General features: G+C 45.7%; 1 protein-coding gene and 1 long non-coding RNA gene across 3 annotated transcripts in view; one reads left to right on the top strand and one right to left on the bottom strand.

Moving 5' to 3' along the window:
- The window catches only part of F13A1 (coagulation factor XIII A chain), a 123,787-nt gene that overhangs the window by 43,725 nt on the left and 60,407 nt on the right, over positions 1-19,655 (bottom strand). For both annotated transcript variants that reach the window (XM_072945731.1, XM_072945732.1), the window contains exons 8-9: positions 8,702-8,876; positions 6,180-6,318 (exon numbers count right to left, since the gene is read on the bottom strand). In XM_072945731.1, the coding sequence (XP_072801832.1) occupies positions 6,180-6,318; positions 8,702-8,876 (314 nt within the window). The remainder of the gene's footprint in view (positions 1-6,179; positions 6,319-8,701; positions 8,877-19,655) is intronic.
- On the top strand, positions 12,179-18,499 carry LOC140687644 (uncharacterized). The gene is made up of 2 exons (XR_012062047.1): positions 12,179-12,246; positions 18,066-18,499. It is a non-coding gene; the product is annotated as an uncharacterized lncRNA (long non-coding RNA).

Here is a 19,655-nt window from a genome sequence, read left to right as displayed (position 1 = left end):
TTGGTAGCTGTTCAGAATTGGTAACTTGGATGCATCACAGGATAATTTTATAAATCCATAAGCATCTTAAACAGTTTGGTCTATATTCAGAAAATTTTTTCTTTTTTTTTTTAAATTTGGAATTCATTTTTAGATAATTCTTTTTTTCACATACAGTGATTAAAACTTAGGGTAATGTCACTAAATGGAAGTCCAAAGTTGGAACATACTTAGCATCTGAAACAATGTGCAAGGTGAATCAGTTTAAATTTCAGAAATGCACCTGAAATGTGCAAACTAGCCCTCCAAGCGCAGAGTCCGCAGTGAGACTTGGGACTGGTGGCTGTGTTGCAGGCACGGCTGGCTCCCGGGAGAGGAAGCTGCTTAATTTCTGCTCTAAAACTTGCTTTGAAACAGCTTTGTTTATAGATTCAATACTACTCGCTGTGGCACAGCGTTATTTGCATTTGGAGTGAAAAACAAAACAGAATAATAACAATTAACAACTGTACTCTTTCCAAAAAGTATTGAAGGAAGCTGGAATTTTTTCTTTTTTCCATAGAACCAGATGCACTGAGGCCAGCCAAAGAATTACAGACATCTTCTGTGGCATGTTTGCCTTCTTCCTGCAGAGCCGACGCGAAGCCAGTTTTGCAGGGCAGCACCTGTATGTGGGTGAGTGGATCAGAGTCCGGCCCTGCACAGGTGAACAGGCCTTCACACAAAGCAGGTGGCAGAGCCTGCTGACTGTGGGAGGACAGGCCTGGCTGGAAGAACAGTGACATTTATTTTAAAAATGATAATTTTGGAGCTGGAGGTGACCCTATACCTCATTAAGACCGAAGTCGTATGAGAAAATTAAGGCGCAGAGAAATCAAGCAACTTGCCCAGAGTCACTCAGCTAATTAGCCGCAGAGCTAATCACATTGCCTCGGGCCATGGAGAGAGAGCAGGAGGCGAAAACATGACAGGAACGGTCTGACTTGATTTGGTGTTTTCCCATGGTTCCCTGAGGAAAAGCAAGCTAAAACTGCAATCTCCTTCCACCAGGATCACTCACTCTTAGATTGTCCCAACTTTGAGCTGAAACTGATACATACAAATTTGCTAACTCACGGTTGTTTTAAAATTAAAGTGAGAAAGTCAGTTTAATCAAAACGACTGAATTTCAAATGAAAAGGCAATAAAGGAGAGAAAGACTCTGGCTGCCTGTTTCAGCACTCGTTGCCCTTCCAGTCATCTTTAATATCATAGGAGATGCTTAACTCTCTAAGACAGGCGATTCTCTGCACCTGCCGACCGACCGATCAGCTGGACTCCGAGAGGCAGGCGGGCCCACGTCGGGCTTTGGTGTGCTCACAGGTGCACAGCCGCCTCCTCTTCACACCCTGTGGGCACGGACAGAACATGCTTCCACCGCCCCACCTGCAGCTGCCCTGTCCGGAGATGGGCAGCTCCCTCTGGGAGGGTGAGCAGGATGGAAACGGTCCCACGCGGGAGGGGCTGAGAAGACGCACCAGAAGGAGCCACGGGGTCTAGGAAGCTGTTGGCTCCAGGAGGGGCTCTGGAACACTGTTGGCTATCGGATCTTCTAAAATTAAGACTGAGGAGGGGCTTTGTCGTCAAGGAGGCAGCATCCGGCACTGGATAGCGCCCGGCAGGTAGAGAAGCTGGAGGGACGGGGACAGATGGTAATAGTGACCCCCCCAACCCCAAACAATATCAACTCCATCTGCCTCTTGTGAATGAACAGCCCTGAGGGCATTAACCCCAACTATAGGCAGAACAATACAGGATAACTCTGCCTGAAATTCCAGTCCTTCCTGCCTGGTCCTCACAGCACGCTGACCTCTGGATGTCTCCTCTCAGCCCTTTAGACTTTTAGATGTGTCCCTGGGTTTCATCTGTGGGCGAAGGTCATTTCCTGGGCGTTCCATCTCAGACCAGCACAGCCAGAGGATTGCAGGGGGAGAAGGGCTTTGAGTCCATGGCCACTGCCCACTTGGACAGCCTTCCTCCTTGCTCCCCTGGGTTTAGGACGCAAGCCTCTTTGCCTTGTCTCCATGACTCCAGCCCACCTTACATTTTTACAGCATCTACTGTACATGATTGTCTCACCCACAAACACTGAAGGGCAGCCACCTGGTTAATTTCTCTCTGAGTCCTTAGCATCTGGTATTTGGACATCTTAATGTACAACAGCGTTTGCTGCATGAATTAAATGATACTTATCAGTCAAATGAGCGTTTAAACTTCTTTCCAACCCATTCCATTTATCAAGTCCTTGCTCCAAGCCCTGCACCCTGCTTTGTGCTGGTAAAACAAAAATAAAATAGATCAGACGTGGCTCCTCCCACTGAGGTTGCACTCTGGCCGAGGCAAGTCGGGAGAGGGGCACCGATCTTTCACCCACAACAGCCAGATCTGACCACGTCCTCTCCAGTAGTTGGACACAGGGTAACACTTTCACTCAGAAGGAGAGGAGCCTTTTACCGAACACCTTTCATGACCACCACCATCCCTTTCTTTTAAAAATGATTCCATTTCCACTGTGAACATTGTTTGATGAGGTGACCAAGCTGAGCTCTTTCAGGATGGGGACAAATGGTCACTTTACCCCTGCCCATCAGCTGAGCCACCCTCTTCCTCCTGAGCGAGCCCCGTACCCCTATTCACTGTTTGGACTGCAGCTAGACATTACACACGCATCTCCGTTAAACTGTCCACGGTGATTCATGGATGCTTTCCCCCAGAGGTTACCCATAATTCCAAACCCATCAGCACACTGGGGACAGGAGGCTTAAATTGCTCCTTCCAGGATTTGTTACCTTGTGTTAGCCCTCTTGGAATTTCATTTGCTAACCTGAGGTCCAATTACTCTGCCCAGCTGTGCCCTTCTGAGGTTCCTTGGCCCCTCCCCCTCCTGAATTGCTAAGAAACCAACTCTTCCCTCTGTTGGTATCAGCGGTGCGTCCACTCTGTGCAAAACCGCTGCCCCTGCGAGGCGAGGCTCCCTCGAGGGGAAATCCACATGCAGGGGCCTAAGGGGGCAGACCAGGAAGCAGGCAGGCGAGCGGTCGGTGCTTGGTGGTCTGGGATCCAGACTTTGCCCCTCTTGGCTCTGGGTCACGCCGAGGACAGCACACCTTCGCACACACTAGAGCTCTCCCTCTGAACCCTGGTCCTGGCTTATTTCTGCTTTGGGCACAAGGAACCTGGCTGAGTCATGGAGAAGGGGATGTCCTGGGTCATTGAGACCCAACTGGATATATGAGTTCACCACACACGTACCACCAGCAACTCAGTGTTGATGGTGGAGGCACAAGAGAAGACCAAGAAATCATCTCATACTTTCCTTTAGAAAGAAGTGGGGCAGGAGCCACCTACAAACTAGGAGGGAGTGGAAGCGAGTTTGGCTGGAGCCTGGGGAGGGAGGTGAGGCTGGGGGCTTGAGTGAGGCAACAGCTCCTGAAACCCCTACTAGGAAACTCTTTAGGCCACGTGATGCCAGCCACGCTGCACCGGCCTCATGACGGTCAGCTGGTGCCTACCAAACGCCCCTCACCTCGCCTTGACCTCTGGCAGCCTCTGCCCCCAGCCCCCCCTTGCTCTGCAGCGCAGGTGGCCCCCGCTTCTCACCAGGGGCCACGACTAACCCAGTGAGCAGGCGCCAGCTGAACGCCCCTCTGCGGATCGAGCACTGTGGGAATGTCTTTACCTCAGTTACATCATTACTCTGCCATTTAATTGGTATCTACTGAGTTTAATCCTCATCCTGCTGATGAGGAAACTGAAGCTCAGAGAGGCAAAGCCATCCTCTCAAGGTCACACAGCCAATGCCTGCCGAAGCCACAGCTTGACGTGGGGTGGCTGTGGTGACCGTGCTCTGGTGGACGTGTCCAGGGGCAGCCCCCGTCGACCTCCTCCATCAAGGAGGGTCTTAGATATACTTCTGGTTTGGGGGACATCTGTAACTTCTGGGTTCACTGGAGTTTGCTCTGAGGAGGCACAAGTTTCTGCTTTTGTTTTCAAAATATCCCAAAGTGATGGAAATAGCCTAGTCACCTACCGGCACTGGGCCCCCTCATTTTCTGAGTGCCTCCGTGTGCTCAGGTTGATGGCAGCATATGCCTCCAAGAAATTGCAGCTGTGTGACTGGTGATGAAGGCGGCAGCACAGCTGGTGTTCATTAGGCACCTGCTAGGCTCGGAAATGTTGTCATCTCCACTTTAGAGGACAAGAGGGAGGCACAGAGAGGTTGTGCCCTGCCCAAGGTCACACAGCGGCTCGGTGCGTGACCCAGCCCTGACCGAGCCCTTTGACCCCTGTGCTCCTGGGTCTGGCGTGTCCCCAGCTGGGGTAACACCAGCCCCCCAGTCAGACAGCCGGCCAACATCTATGAGCCCCGCAGGGGAGGGACGAGGAGCCCCGGACAGCGGGCTGGCCGCGGAGGCGGCGGCGGAGGGCGCCGGACTAGGAAACGTGGTCCTGGGGTGATGGTGTATTTGGGGCGGACAATGAAGGAGCAAGGCTGATAAATTACGGAAAGGGATTCGGAGCAGAGAGCTGAAAGAGGAAAGGGTTACCAAGTTCAAGATCTATCAGCTTCATGCTTTTCTGCCAATTTAGCAAAGGGCCTCTTGGGGTTATTTGCTGGTGTGCCCTGTGGGGATTTATAATGGGAGAAATTTGGATCAAGGAATTGGGAGGAATAATTTTGAGCTGCAGTTGGCTCAAACTGCACGTGTCGGTGCGCGTGCACGTGTGTGTGCGCAGGAAGAGGCAGGCAGGGCAGAATGCCAAACACTTCCCACTTGGCCGTTCAGACTGCCGCAGCCGGCTCTGGGGCTGGCTGTTGTGGTCTGTTTTTGTCATTCCTTCCACACGCGGGGCTGCCCTACCGTACTTCCAAGGGCTTCAACGGCGCCTTAGACGCCGTTCAGTTTACAGGGGTGAGGGCTCCTCTCGCCTGTGCCCTCCAGCCCGCCGCTGCTCAGCTCACGCCCTCCAAACGAACCGCCCCGCTGTTGAGTCACAGCAGCACTCTGCCACCGGTGCAGCGACTCCCCTCTTCCTACGTTCTCAAATGAGCGCTTACTGGGACTGGGGCGTTCACGCCGCTCCTACCACGGGCATCCATCCCTGAGATGCAGGGGAATGAAGTCACCTCTTTTAACTTCTCTTCAGATGCACTTATAACCGCCTCCCCGCCCCATCTGGACGCGTCTACAGCTTATTCCTTGCAAAGAACAACTGCAGGAGACACCTTTCGGGTTGGAAATTCCACTTAGTTCAACGGCTGGCCATTGCCCCCCACGCGGACCTTCGTAAACATCCTTTCCACGTGGACCCTTGGGCCTTTTCCTCCCTCTTTTCAGAGTGTTATTTTGGACTGGGTGGGTCACATGGGAAAAGGACATGGCTTTGGGATCCTGAACTCACTGCACTGTCTGTGATGCAGCCACTCAGCACAGTGAAAACACCGTGTGGTTGGTACTTGGTAGTAACTTCAACTCTGCTTCCATTTCTCTCTCTCAGTGAAGGATGAGGCCACTGATCAGGGAGAACCATGTCTTTACATTCAAAGAACTATCCTATACTGCAGAGGCAAAAAAAAAAATATGTTGGAGTTAAGGGTCAGATGCTCTTGGGTTTTATTCTCAGCTTACAAGATGCATGACCTTGAGAAAATGACCTTAACCTCTCGGGGCCTCAGTTTCCTCATCTGTAAATGGAATATTGATAAGCACCCACCTGATAAAAAATGTTAAAAGGATTAGATAAGATTCTGCACACACAGAGACTGGCACACCCAGTAAGTGCTTAGTGAACACGAGCCATGTTACTCAGAGTGGAGGACGCTTGGCCCCGCATCTCTGCCACTCACCGTAGGTTCACATCCTAAGCCAGAGGGGGTTTAGCACAGGGCCTGGCCGCTGAAACTATGGCCTTTTCCAGTGGTTGCTGTTGTAATGGGATGCTCGATCTTTATTACGAGACACCCAAACTGCCTGTTCAGGAACGTTTCTCATTCATTAGCTAAAAGCAGTCTCTGACAATCAGACATTTCTGCCTATGGGATCGAACTGTCCTTAAAACAGGCGAGAAAGAAGCACTAGCCTGACTGACTCTGCCTTGTGGTAAACGTGTAATGTCACTTTAATTTGGTATCAGCAAGTGCCCTTGTAAATTAAACTCACCACACCGAGTCCTTGGTGAGTTTGGAGTCCACGTTCCCGCCTTCCTCCAGGAAGATGTCCAGCTGCAAGTTGGCATCGTTATCGTGGGCTGAGAAATAATTGGTAACGATCCTTGCCGGTATCCCGAGGCATCGCAAAACTGCAGCGAAGAGGGAGGGACCACGGCGAAACCGTCAGCAAGATTCAACAGATACGGGGCGAGCAATCCCTCCTCGTGAGGGGCTTCCTCCTTTACCCCCATGAGGCCGCTCTGCACATGTCGTCCCCACGTGTTCCACGCCCAGGAAGGGGGCCTGTCACCAGGCTTCGGGGCTGCAGAGAGGATCTTTGCCGCGTGACCGTGCACAACTGCAGTTGGCCCCAAGGGAAGCCAACGGGAGTGGAATTCCAGGAACAAGGTTCCCATTGCTTATTTGCTAATCACACGGTCATCAAAGTAGGCTTGTTTTAGTCCAGCTCATGGGCCTATGTTCCTGAAAATAAAACTTTAAAAAATCCAGCTAATAGGAAGTTAGGGATTCACGAAGCAGGCCCCCAGTGCAGTCTGCTCTCCTGGTTGGAACTTGCTCTTGTGACACTTGGTGGAGGGTGACACCACGGATCCATTTTAATTGTTAGATAATAAATTACCTGGATGCATCCCTTGCCATATGTACCTATTGATTAAACTTAATCCAAATGCCCTCCCTGGCTCCCAGGACGCCAGCCATCAGGGCTCATTGAAAATAATTCAGCTGACAATTTTAAGATTAATGACTTGCTTTGCCTTTTTTTTTTTTTTAGCTCTCAGAATTATTTAGCATTTTTAACCAAAGGCTATTCACCTCCTTCAATAGAACAACCTTGGGAATCCAAACTTGAGTCTGGTAGAGACTCAAGGGCCCTCATTAAATGACTTATTCTTAACACCCCAAACTATGGCAGTGGCAGCCAGCACCTGCCTCTCCCTTCCTCCCCCGGTTCACAGCTTCCCCCCAGAAATGATCGCCACTCTAGGTCTGTTTCTAGCTTAATGCTAATTCACGTGATCACAGAATGGGACGCGTTCCAGAGTCTGCTGAACTCATAACTTTAAGGCAAGTAAAGTTTGACGTGGGGGCCCCAGTCCCTCCTTCCCTCCCACCTCCCTTTTCAGGTTTATTCTTACAGTGACTTCCCCATATTGGGCTTCTGCCTTTTCTTAACTTAGCATCACAGTGTGTTTTCAGGAATAGATCTGATGACTCTTTTATACAAAAGGCATACGTGGATGGAAGGTGTCTACTATTTTATCTAATTCTAAACCTGAAGGAATGACTCACGAGGGAGGGAGCCACCTCCAGCTGTTAGCCCTTGGTGACATGCAGGCTTCTATGTAACTTCAGAGACCGGCCCTTAAGGACACCAACACATTGGCTACATTGCCTTTCCTGCTCCCAGGAAACACCCCTTTAGCCCATGGGTATACACAAATGGCTAAGAAAATAATCTTATTCTGATCCCACAACACAAAACTCCTAATTTCTTCCCAATTGGATCACTGACTAATTCTTAGACGGTTACAGCTTTGAGCTGAAACTGACAAGCTTCATAATCATTTATAAGAAACGGCCCCATCCTGGCTTCCAGCCTCCAGCCTTGCCTTGAGTTTTCTGATTAAAAAAAAATGCTAACTAGGTAAAACTGTCTTTATTAACAAACGCATAGAAAGGACACTCTGACTTGAGCTTAATGTTTTTTTAAAGGGCATGTGAATGAAAGTCATTACCAATCATGAAGACACACTGAAATAAATGTATTTTTAAAAACATTCACTGAATTAACAATAACGAAGTCTGGGCCCAGACAGACAAGCGCCATGTTGAAAAATGACTCATGAGTCTGAAGAGGACGATTCTGTTCCCATGGGTTTCCTGCCACGGATTGGACGCTGGGTAGATTAAAAGCAAGAAGGGAAGCTGGGGAATAAAGACCGCTCATTAAGTTCTGGTACCTAACTACTCAGGGGCACTGGGACTCGTGCGAGAACAGAGATGAGCCCGCCTGCCACAGTCTGATCCACAGCCAGGGCCAAAACTAAGTGGACTGACTTACCGAACTCCTCAGTGATAGACAACAAGCAGAGAAGCATGTCTACAAACCTCTCCACAACAATAGTGTATACCTTATTATTTATTATTTTAGACTTTGCTCATTTAGCCTTTTTAAAATGTGGGGAGGTTATGGAGAAGGAAATGGTATATCCTTTCCCTCATATTGTGACTTGGCCCCTGCGACTCTCCCTTTCTCTGGGTGTTAGATGATGGATTGTGTAGGAAATAGTTCATCAGTCTTTCTATTAAGGTTCTGCAGTCACAGAGAAACCATGGGCGTACTTGGCCCAGGATAATTGAATTATGCATTAACTACGTCCCAGAATAGCCACCCATAAATTCTATAGATCCAACAGAGCTCGCTAGGTCCCTTTGCCAGCTTATAGATAAAATGTCTTGAGGTGAAATTTCCTTTACATTAAAAATAATTTTAGTCAATTGGATACTTACACGTGTTGAAGACACCAGCAAAAACCCAGCACTGCCCATAGCGGACTGGGTTCTCAGAGCTCTTGTATTCCAGCAGAATGTCCACGCTCCCCGTCCAGGCTGACGGGGGGATGCCATAAGCATAGATATTGTCCCAGGATCCAACGATGATGCCTTCATCGTCTTTGGCATTGACCTAAATGAGACCGTGAGTGGTGAGAAGAAGGAAAGAGCATTTAGAAGAATCCTTTCCAGACCCTGGCACTGGGCAAGCCCAGGCTTCCGGTGCCTTCCATGTTCCTGCATGATGAAAAGTGTCCCACTTCTGTTTGGTTCACGGTTATTTGTCAAGGAAAGTGATGTGATGACTAAGGGTGAGAGGGGAAGTCAAGTAACCAAGACCGCCTCTTAAAGAGCACGTGACTGTAGTAGGCCGGTGTTGAACAGCAGGCAGGAAGACTCTCACGTGCTCAGGAGAAGACAGACCCGGGGCCCGCGGTCTGGCTGGAGAGGTGCCGGAGAAGGTCGTGAGGCAGAGAGGAAGAGGTCTCCACGAGAAGACAGCTCAAGTAGGGATCTTGTCTTGGTAGGAAGAGAATTAAAAATTGGCAGATGACAAAAGATGTTTGAGTGAGGGCCCAACGCCTCTGGTCTAACGAGTTTTGACTTTGATGAGTGGCAGGCTCTAATAAATTGAAAAAGCAAACAGAGGCTGTCATAGGCACCATTGAGAATTAATAAGTTAGAGTCCCATGGGCACCTTACAGAGTGTTTTTTTAAAGTTTCATTAAAGAAGTATTTTCTTTATGATTGTTTAAGGTGATTCATGTTCTATAGTTTTGTTAAAAGCTATTTCCTGTTACGTAAAGGGCCTGGGGTATTATAGTTTGAATACAGGGGAGACTTAAGCAAGGGACAGCAATCTAGAATATTTGGGAAAACCTGGCTACCCATTCAGACCACAGGCATTTGGCAGCAGCAGACCCCAAGTGCAGAAACAGAGAACTTTTGTGTTTAGACAATAAAACAGGGGCCAGGAAGTAACAAGTTCGAGGCATCCTGTCAGGTTTTTGGAGGTTACTGCTGAATCTCACCTCTCTTGGTGTAACTTTCAGCATGTTTAATTACAGTCAGGAGAATGTCTAGGTGGGGAGCAGTGGGAGTTTTTCTAAAACCTGATGCCACCTCAACAACGTCTGTATGTCGACAAGGCAATGGTTTACAGCCTTGCTCTGCAGAGTGTGGTCCGTGGACCAGCAGCAGTGGTGCGCCCGGAGCTTGTTAGAAATGCAGAATCTCAGGTCCCTCCCCAAACCTACTGAATCAGAACCTGCATTTTAACAAGACCCCCAGGTGATGTGTGTGCACATCAGTTTGAGAAGCATAGGTTCGGACGATGCTGAAAAGACATTGGTAAGCAATGTGATGGAAGCAGGTGTGCTTGGATTATGAAAGTCACAGAAGAGGTATTAAAATATGGCAAGTTTTTATGTGTTCATGATCTTGCCAATTAGCAGCTCAGCCTCAGCGCCCTCTTAGGCTTGCTGTGTTTGGTTGTATGAGTCTATCGTCCCCAGTGGGTCATGAGTACATTGAGAACAGAGATAAAAATCTGCGCCTTTCTGACTTCCACCAAGTGCTGGCAAGAGCAGGTGCTCAACAGTTGTTCAATAATCCATCGTATATTCAATGAGTATATAGGCATTGCACGTCTGAATAAGAGCAAAATCTTCTCCGTGGAAGGAGTTGGACAAGGAACCCATCAAGTGGAAGGAAAGGGTACCCATTAAGACAGAAAGATGTACAGGGCCAATGGGGTCCCAACAGAAGAGTGATTGGTTTTATTAGCTTGTTGTAGACTAAATAGAGAAGATGACATGAATACTAGATCTCGAGGGGCTGAGGCCCAGAAAGGATTATCTACGTGGAAGAAATAATTTGAATAATTGCTTGGTGTCATGAAGAAAAATGGCAAGTTCAGTGACCTGCTGTGAGTGCTGCATGGGTATCATGTAACTAAGTAGAAAATACTAGAAGAAAACACTTAAATGTGCAAGCACCTTCTACTGTTTTTTCCCTTTGACTCTGTCCAGTCAGGTTAAAGGTAAGGTAACTACCCAGTTAATTTGTTTAATGTAGAAAAAAATTAATTCTTGGGAGATTTCTGAAGGACCTTATTCAACGAACTGCAAACGCATGCCTTTGATGTAAACTTTGACTTTATCCTGTAAACTCCATGAAATGACTGGCGCACAGCAGGCTTTAGCCAACAATTTTGGCTCCATTCATGATCAATAATCCTCCTTGCAGTTGAATTGATTATTTAAATCTCTGTCTATTATAATGGAGCCTGAAGAGTGCCTTCGCAGGCTATGATGTGGTTTGATGTTTATGAATAAGCAGATGTAGATTTGATTCACATGATCAGTTTCTCACTTATCCTTATCATTGAGAAATAGAATGAAATTGATGAATGTCAGGGGTAAAGTTCCTAAACTCTGGTTCTGATGACTGGTTTTCAAATGGATAGCCATTAATTAGAATGGTTATTTATAGGCTACAGTGAACCCAATCAGCTAAGGGAAAGAGTAAGGACAAAAAAGAGCTCTCTCCTCTAAAGTCCTTTTAATTGTTAATGCTGAGCTGTTCCCCTATTGCTAGATAAATCACAACTCTCATTTATTAGCATTTGGTCAGATTAGCTACTGTTTTCTAATTAGAACATTGATTTCTGGGGAGCCTAGATTGTGAAAGAAATAAGTCTTTAGTGACAGAAGTAAAGGTTTAAAGTAATATCCCCCTCCCTGGACAACGAAATGTTTGGGGGATAATTCAAGGGCGTGCTGGTCCCGTTTCATGCCACAGTTGACTGTTCACATGCTTTCATGGGCTCAGTCAGAGTTTGACCAGTGACAGAATGAAATGCCTTGGTCTGGCATCACTAATGGTCAAGGAGACACTATGGGACTGGGACTTTGGACAAGGGAGTGTTATTCAACTTCCTTAGGGTTTCACTAAATTGTCCTCCCATAATACCTACAATATTAGAAAAAATAAAAAACAGCCCCTCCGAAAGTCACTATCAGCAGCTTCTGCGGCATAACATAGTTCAGTAAACTTCAAAACCAAGGAAAGCTGAGGATTTTGGAGCGGAGCAGGGAGGCAGCATGGCTCAGCTCCTAACCCTGACCACCAGGATGTCAGAAGCCCTACTGTCAAGCCAACAAAATCCTGAGCTTTTACCAGAATCATGGAAACAACTACTGTGGAGAAATGGGAGGAAAAGGGTCTGCATCCCTAAAAAGGTAGAAGTTCAGGGACTTCAGTGGGGAAATGATATGAAGCCTGAGAGTTATCCCCACCTGAGAATGAGATCTATCTCCAGTTAGGTGGAGTGGGTTCTGGGATGAGAAATGTAACAGAATCCTAGAAGAATGAGCACAGCCCAAAGATTCTAACCAAGATTGCCATCTCCTTAGCTACACTCCCTCCCCTGTTCCAGTCTGCCTCAGGGTACAAAAGCATAGCTGGAATGAAATACATTGGCCTCAGGCTGTAGTTCAGAGGTGAGATCAAGCTAATCTTAGATTGGAAAGAGTCAAGATTTTATCTGTGGTGTATTACAGTAAATAAAACACTTGGATGAGTTATGCAAGTAAGAGAATGAATAAAAAGAAAAACAGAGGAAAGAGAGAGGATGGGAAAATTACACATAGAAGAAAACAAAATTAAGGAACATAAAGGACTTTCTCACAGTCTCCTAAGGGGATCAGAGACCTAAAGGAACAAATTGAGGACCAACACACATCGTGGAACTAAAAATAAATGATAAACCGTAAGAAATAGAATAGATCATGTCAAAAATAAAATCAATGACATAGAAGAAAAGCTTGAGATGAACCAAATACTAATGAAAAAGATGAAGAGATGAAGTTAGAGAGAAGCGGATAGTTACAGGAGACAAGGATGATACAACATAAGGATAATTAGAACCCTTAAAACAGAGACCCTAACAAGTGACACAGGAGATGTATTCATGGCACAATATAGGCAAATGTTACCTAATGGTGGGAAAGTTGAATCTATACATTAAAAGATCAGTCTGAGTTCCAGGGTCATTTGATGCAGAATGCTCATTACCTAGGAACCTTAATTACTGAAACCAGTTGAATTTAAGCATAAAGAAAGAGTTGTTCAGTCATACAGATAGAAAACTCAGATTAACAAGATAAGAGTGGGGTTGTCTTCAGACTTCTCTAGAGCACCAGTCGATGGCAAAACTCATGGTCCATATTTACACAGTCCCGAGAGAAAATATTATGCACAGCTAAGATGTCCTGCCAGTATAAAGACACCAACACACACCATGAAGGACCTCGGGAGACACAGTACCCACCATAACCAAACTGCTTGGAAAGTGATAATTAAGGTAACTAAAGGATGAAGGACACAGAGATGCAAGGAAAGAGACTCTGTGGTGAAAGGTCCAGTGAAGAGAAAAATCCATAGGCATTTAAAAATCTTTGGAATGAATGAATGAATATGAATTTTAAAACCTGATAATGCAAAAACACTAAGAATTCTAAGAAAAAATTAGACAGGAGGGAGGAAAGTGGGAGGAGAATGGAAAGGCTGATGCTTTAATGTGTGGATCTCTCTTAGTTAACTGACACCATCTAAAATTAACACATAATTTAAAAACATATAATTGCTTTATTCTTTCAGTGGTTTTCATAATTTTCTAGAGGGGGTCTGTTAGGAAATAATATTTCTTGTAGTGAAGAAACATTTATTTGAAGTTTAATAATTTCTTCTGTTGTAAATATCTATATATCTAGTTGAAATTATGTACCTAAAATATTAACAATTGTTATTTCTTGGTGGTAAAATTTGAAGTGATTTTTTTGAGGGAAGGTTTTTTTTTAAAAATTTGTATCTTTAAATTTTTCTGGATTGTCTGAAATCCTTTTTAGAGAGAATTATCATTTTTAACCAAAAAAAAGGCTTTTCATTAAAAAGACTGGAGGCAGATATGCCAAGATGCTGTGTACAATTCTTGCAGCAAGAATATATATAATTATTATTTTCTTCTTCATACTTCTAAAAATGTTTAGAATTTTCTTAAATATTTATCCTAGGGGATAGAACAGTTAAAATTCCTTTTGTGCCCAGTGGGGTGGGCTGTCTCTCTGAATGCAAGGCTTTGGGCCATTATATTTTGCATAATTACTATTTTTTTCTGCTTCTTTTTAAATATGTAAAGGTATTTTTCTTATCTTGTGTGCACATTTTATAAGACCATGATAAGACGATTTTTCTCTGTTATAAACCTAGTATATGCTGTTAAGTTTCATTGTTAAAAGTTATGTTCTCATTAAGGCTAGGATTTCTGTCATTCTTTCAAAATATAGTTTAACCCTAATCCTATCTATAATAGTTTCCTCAAAGACCTCTAGATATACATTTTGGGTAACATGATCTAGTTTCAAAGGTGGAGAGTGAAATTTGGGAAGGAGAAGAATGACTCCTTTCCAGGTTTTGTGACCCTCAAACCCCAGGTACAGTCTGAAGGTGCTCAACCTTAATTGTACGTGGAAGTTGCACAGAGGATGTCAAACTGTGTCCATGACATTCTAGGGCTCCAGTCACTTTGGAAAACGGGCAGATTCTTATACATTAAACATACACATGCCCTATGATTCAGCCATGCCATCTTTAACTACTTCCCTCAGAAATATGACGATGCGTGTACACAAATTGACTTGTACAAGAGTGTTCATAATAGCTTGATTCATAATAGGTCTGAGTTGGAAACATCTCAAAAGTCCATCAGCAGGTGAATGGATAGATAAATTGGGGTATGGAATATAAGGAAACACTGCTCAGCGATGCAAAGGAACAACTTAAAGACCTATGAGAGAACTGACTGATTAAAAGACGCCAGCCCCAAACGGTACATACTGTGTGAATCCAGGCATGTGAATGAAGTTAAGAACAGGCAATCTGACCTACTGTAAGAAATCAGAATTGTGGTGGCCTACGGGGATGTGGATGGACTAAAAGTGAGCACGAGGGAAATTTCTGGGCTGGTGGTACTGTCTACATTTTGGTTGGGGTAGTGATTACCCCCATCAAAGCTCATTGAATTTTTCACTTAATATCCATGTATCTCGTGTGTTAATTTTACTTCAAAAACAACCCTGCCCCTGCCGCCATGAGCTAATAACCCTAACCTATCGTGTGAAGCACGCAACCACGAATGTGCAACGTTCTGCAAATGTGCTTCGGTTTATATACCCGACCCAGGCTCTGACAAGGAGTGGGTCATTAGATCCGTTCTTCATGAAAAGCATTGCAACGAGAGATTATTAACCTTGTCTCCCTTAGTAACTTGAGGATTCTTATTTGGCCAAAACATGTTTTACTAATTGATAATCATGAAAGAAAGAACCAAATTGGACTGAGAGAGTGAAAGAGAGACTGAGATGTTTCAGCTTTTCCAGCACTGTCTCCTTTTTCCACTGCTATCCCACTGCTGCATGGTCCACGGCTGGTATAGAACAGACCTCTGAAAATATGAATGAAAGGATGGATGGATGGACGGACGGATGGATGGATGGATGGATTGACGGGAAGGGAAAAGAGCAGATCAAGAAGAAAGGAAATGATGTCAAGGGAGAGGAGAGGGGAGGAGAGGACGAGAAGGGATGCAGTGTGCACAGACCTGTGAGCGCACTTCCTAAAGGGCTTAGCTGCATTTCTGTTCGCCCACCCGTCCTGGGGATGTCAGCCCCAGGGGACCAGAGCAGCCCCGACTGCATAGCTTGGAAGGAGTGTGGGGAAGCATCCCTGTGTTTCAGAAATAGCCGATGTGATTACAAAATAGATGCAGCGTGGAAACCTCATTCCAGGAAGCAATTCAGGGGAAGCAGACATTCAGATTGACTATGATTATCACATTCGAGAGATGGCTTGTAATAAATGTCTGTTTTTCTCCAAAAATATGGGGAGCACAGGCATAAGAAATGTAGCCTGAATAATCAAGAAACCAGGCTGTTTGCCCACAAATGGAAACTTCATCACACTGCTGGCTTTTGCCGTAAGAGAGAAACATGATGTCTGAACAGTTCATTGTCCCCTCGACGCCCCTCCTCACCCCCACTGATAAGGGAAGGATTGAATAAGACAGGGCTTGTAAAAGGCATTGCATTTGTACCCAAGGGGCTCATGTGATCTGGAGAGAGGACAGGCAGAGGACAAACCTGGGGGACGCGTAACACTGGGTGTGGAGCAGTGGGGTCAGGCAACTTGAGATCCACTTCCACGTTTACCCATGACCTTGGATAAGTCATTTAACTTCCTGACACCTCTGTCTCTTCATCTGCATGTTGGTTATTTATGAAACGAATACAATTTCTCAAAATTGGCTATGAAAACAACTTCCATTAGGTAAATTCTATTTTTCTACTGGCTTCCAATGTATTTGCCGTTTGTTAAAAATTCTTCAATAAACAGAAACAAAAGTCCCTAGTGAATAGGGTGCCCTCATGGTGTGATGGTTAGTTTGAAAGGCACTAGAGATCGGCCTGACCCTGTGCCTCCCACTCATCACTGGTTCCCTCGGTCTTTCCTGAACCACAGCGGTGCCTCCTGTGCTTGTGGGTACCTGGACTCCAACTTTAAAAGGTAAAAAAGTCTTTTTAGAATTAGTGTTTTAGATTTCACCGAGTTGGACTACGATAATATTTTTCACTAACCCTAACTAGTGGATTCTCCAAAGTTGCCACCCGCGGGACCTCCCCCTGATGGAGATGTGTCCCCACGGGGGAGGTCATTAAGAGCAGCAGAGGCCTCTAGCTTTCCCTGTGATCCCGAAGTGAGGAGTGTTGTTCCTGACATCCCCGGACATGAATCACGGGGAGAGAAAACAGCAATTTAAAATAAGAAAGCAGATAGGGTCGGAGCTCCGGAAATGCTGGCCGGGAGCCAAAATCCACGAAGGAGCCTACATCTGGCAGTGCTCTCCAGCCCGCAGACTTTAACTCAGGCATCTGCAACGACATGCAGGTGTGTGAGTCACTGCCGCTCTTCCAAACCACAAGAGGAAGTTGTACCTTTGCCTTCACAAGGTGGCACCGAGTCTTATTCGGTGTGCTCGCACCGAATGCCTGGTGGTTATCACCGCCACCACTCCCGTCAGAAGTTCTGTCTGGCAATTAGGTAAATCTCTGATGCAAGAATCAGGAAACAAACTATTATTATATAATCATGCTTTTTTGATAGAGGAAAATTTCCCCAAAATAAGATCCACATGGGGAAATGTGAAGAGGTCCGCGATGGTGAGATGGCTGGGGACAACGGCCCTTGAGCACCTGAGTCCTCTGATTTCTCCAGGACAGTTTGCTCCAAAAAAGGGGGGTTTCAGCTGCTTATAAGCCAAAGGAGCAGTTCTGCAGTGCTTTGATTTTTTAATTTTTAAAAATAAAATTGTTAGGGTGCTGTACTGTGATTGGTCTGTATGACCAGGGAATAGACTTCATGTTATAATGTTAGAAATAATCATTTATTTCTGATTCTAAAGTTCATTTGGTCTAACTGAGGGGTGGGATTTCCTAACCCAGGTGAATTTTAAAATGTAATCTGAATAGTTGAAATAGTTTGTTGCATGAAAATGCTTGCTGAATGTGAAGCTTCCTGTGGGATGCCCAAATGAACAGGTGGGGGAAAATTAAAAAAAAAAAAAACCTCTTGGTTTATTAGTAAGCCTCCTGTGGAGCTGCTTGGCAAAATATCAAAGGGGTGATGTCCTTTTTTTTTTTTCATACGTGGAAAGGAAGAAAAGTGCTGCCTAGATACTGGGACAGGGAGAAGGAGGAGAAAGATGGGCAAAGTGAAAAATAACTTTATTTTCAGTGTTATCTGTGAGATCGTATCTGCTTGGGGATGAGCATCTCTGAAGCCCATTTTGCCTCCAAGATCTACAGTCATTCATCTTGCATTGGGCACTAGGAGACTCCAGGACAGACCGCCACTTCTGGTCAGTCTGATTTACTAGCTGGAGTTCAAGACTTTTTTTTAATATATAACACTTAAGAGTGCACTGAACATCGATTGATTTAAAGAAATGTTCAATCTTGAGTTAGTTCCCAAACGGCACAGTTAGAATAGAGTATTAATGGGGATTAATGAGGGCATGGTGGTTCGATATTAGCAAAAGACCAGGGTTAGAAATAAATGTGCACATCTCAAGGGAAGCGGAAAAGTCCAGGCTGGCAACAGTGTAAAGACCGGAATTTTAAAATATGTAACTAGTATATTGACATTTTTTCTTCTCCCCCTCCTTCCAAATTTCCCCCAAATGTCACCTTATTTATTCCTTTTAAAGTTATGATCGAATCAACTGAGTCCCCAGAGGAGCACGTTTCACCTGCTTGCATTTTCCTGCCGTGCTTTTGATGACTGGCTATTTGGGTTTAATTTCCACCGTGGAGAAAGGGTTTCCATGCATAACAACATGGTTCATTATTGCTCTGGGCCCTTGCCAGCCAGTCCTCTACCTTTTTGTCCAACATCCCAGCACTCGTCAGGACACTGCTTTGTTCTTGGAAAACTCTGAGCAAAGCCTGACAGGTTCGCCTTCTCACGCGATCCTTTGCTTGCTTCATCAGAGACTTTGCCAAAACTGTGCTGAAATGCTCTGCTTACCAGCCTGTCTTCTCCATTGGACTGTCAGCTCTGTGAAGGCAGACACTGTGTTTTGTTTACAACTGTACCCCAGTACCTAGACTGGAGAGTCTCAGTAAATACTTGTTGAATGAATGAGTTAACACTGAGTGTTTTATTACCATCGGCATCATTGCAGCAATCGCTACCACCATCGCCAGTGCCACCATCAAGCCGTATTTGGTACCTAGTCTTCTTTGGGAACTCTTTCCCCAATGCCTCTGGCTATTTAGAATTCTCCGATTTACACCTTTCTTCACTTATTCCCCTATATCAAAATTCACCTGTTCTGGAACCTGTCCCCTTGGGTCCTTTTCTGCTGGCAGAAGCTGCTTAGTTTGGCGCTGTAATTGTGTCATCGGTCCTAATGTGTTGGCAGTGGCCCTCTAAGGTAATCTGACCTGAGGGCAAGGACAGTATCTGGTTCCAGCTCAGCCACTTATTTGCGGTGCGAGCTGGAGCGACGTCATTCCCGAGGGCTTCCAACTCTTTACCCTGAAGACCCTGGAGAGTCTTCCAGGTCTCATGTGCTGGCTCTGTGCGCATATCCACACAGCTCTCCTACTGGTGAACTGCAATTCAAAGGAGCAAACGTGCTCCGAGGTGGGACGTCGGGGCTTCTACAGTGAGTGCGTGAGCAGTGTCTGCAGGGCGGCTGTGCGCCTCCCCGGAGAACTTTTCCGCCCACAGTTGCTGCCATATCCAATCTGCTATGGGGCAGAAACAAGCAGGGACCAGTAACCACCCAACAGTAAAGCCAGGCTATTGTCACCGCCTGTCCTTTCCCTGGGACCGTGCTGTTCTTGTCACCTGGCACAGAACACCTGTTCTGATAGTCTGGCCAGGGCTCAGAGTCCACGTCGGGTTACTTCACAGTAGTCAGGGCCAGTGATGGGATGCGCTATTAGTGCCCTGTGAGTGAAATACGTTTTCAGATGGCACCAAGCATCCTTCTCAAATTTTCCTGACAATTGTCCTGATGGGGACTGTCGTATCAGAGATGAGGTGGAAAGCAAACAGCAGTCAAGCAATGCAATTTAAAGAAGGAAGCACAACTCTGGGCTAGTTTCTTCTTTATTCTTATTTCCTCTTTTTAAACATTTTCTCTCTTCAGTCAACCTGCAGTGTAGCTTTGGTAAAATGCACCACTGTCTTTAGGAGAGCCTCAATAAAGAAAAGTTCGCTTATGTAAGGTTCTAGCATCTCAGGACCAACCCCCAGACAATAAGATTACAGGGTTTTTAGACTCTCT

This window comes from Vicugna pacos, chromosome 20 (assembly GCF_048564905.1).
Source record: "Vicugna pacos chromosome 20, VicPac4, whole genome shotgun sequence".
Lineage (NCBI taxonomy): Eukaryota > Metazoa > Chordata > Mammalia > Artiodactyla > Camelidae > Vicugna > Vicugna pacos.
The sequence above is the reverse complement of the archived record's forward strand: the minus strand, read 5'-3'. Positions and strand labels throughout refer to the sequence as shown.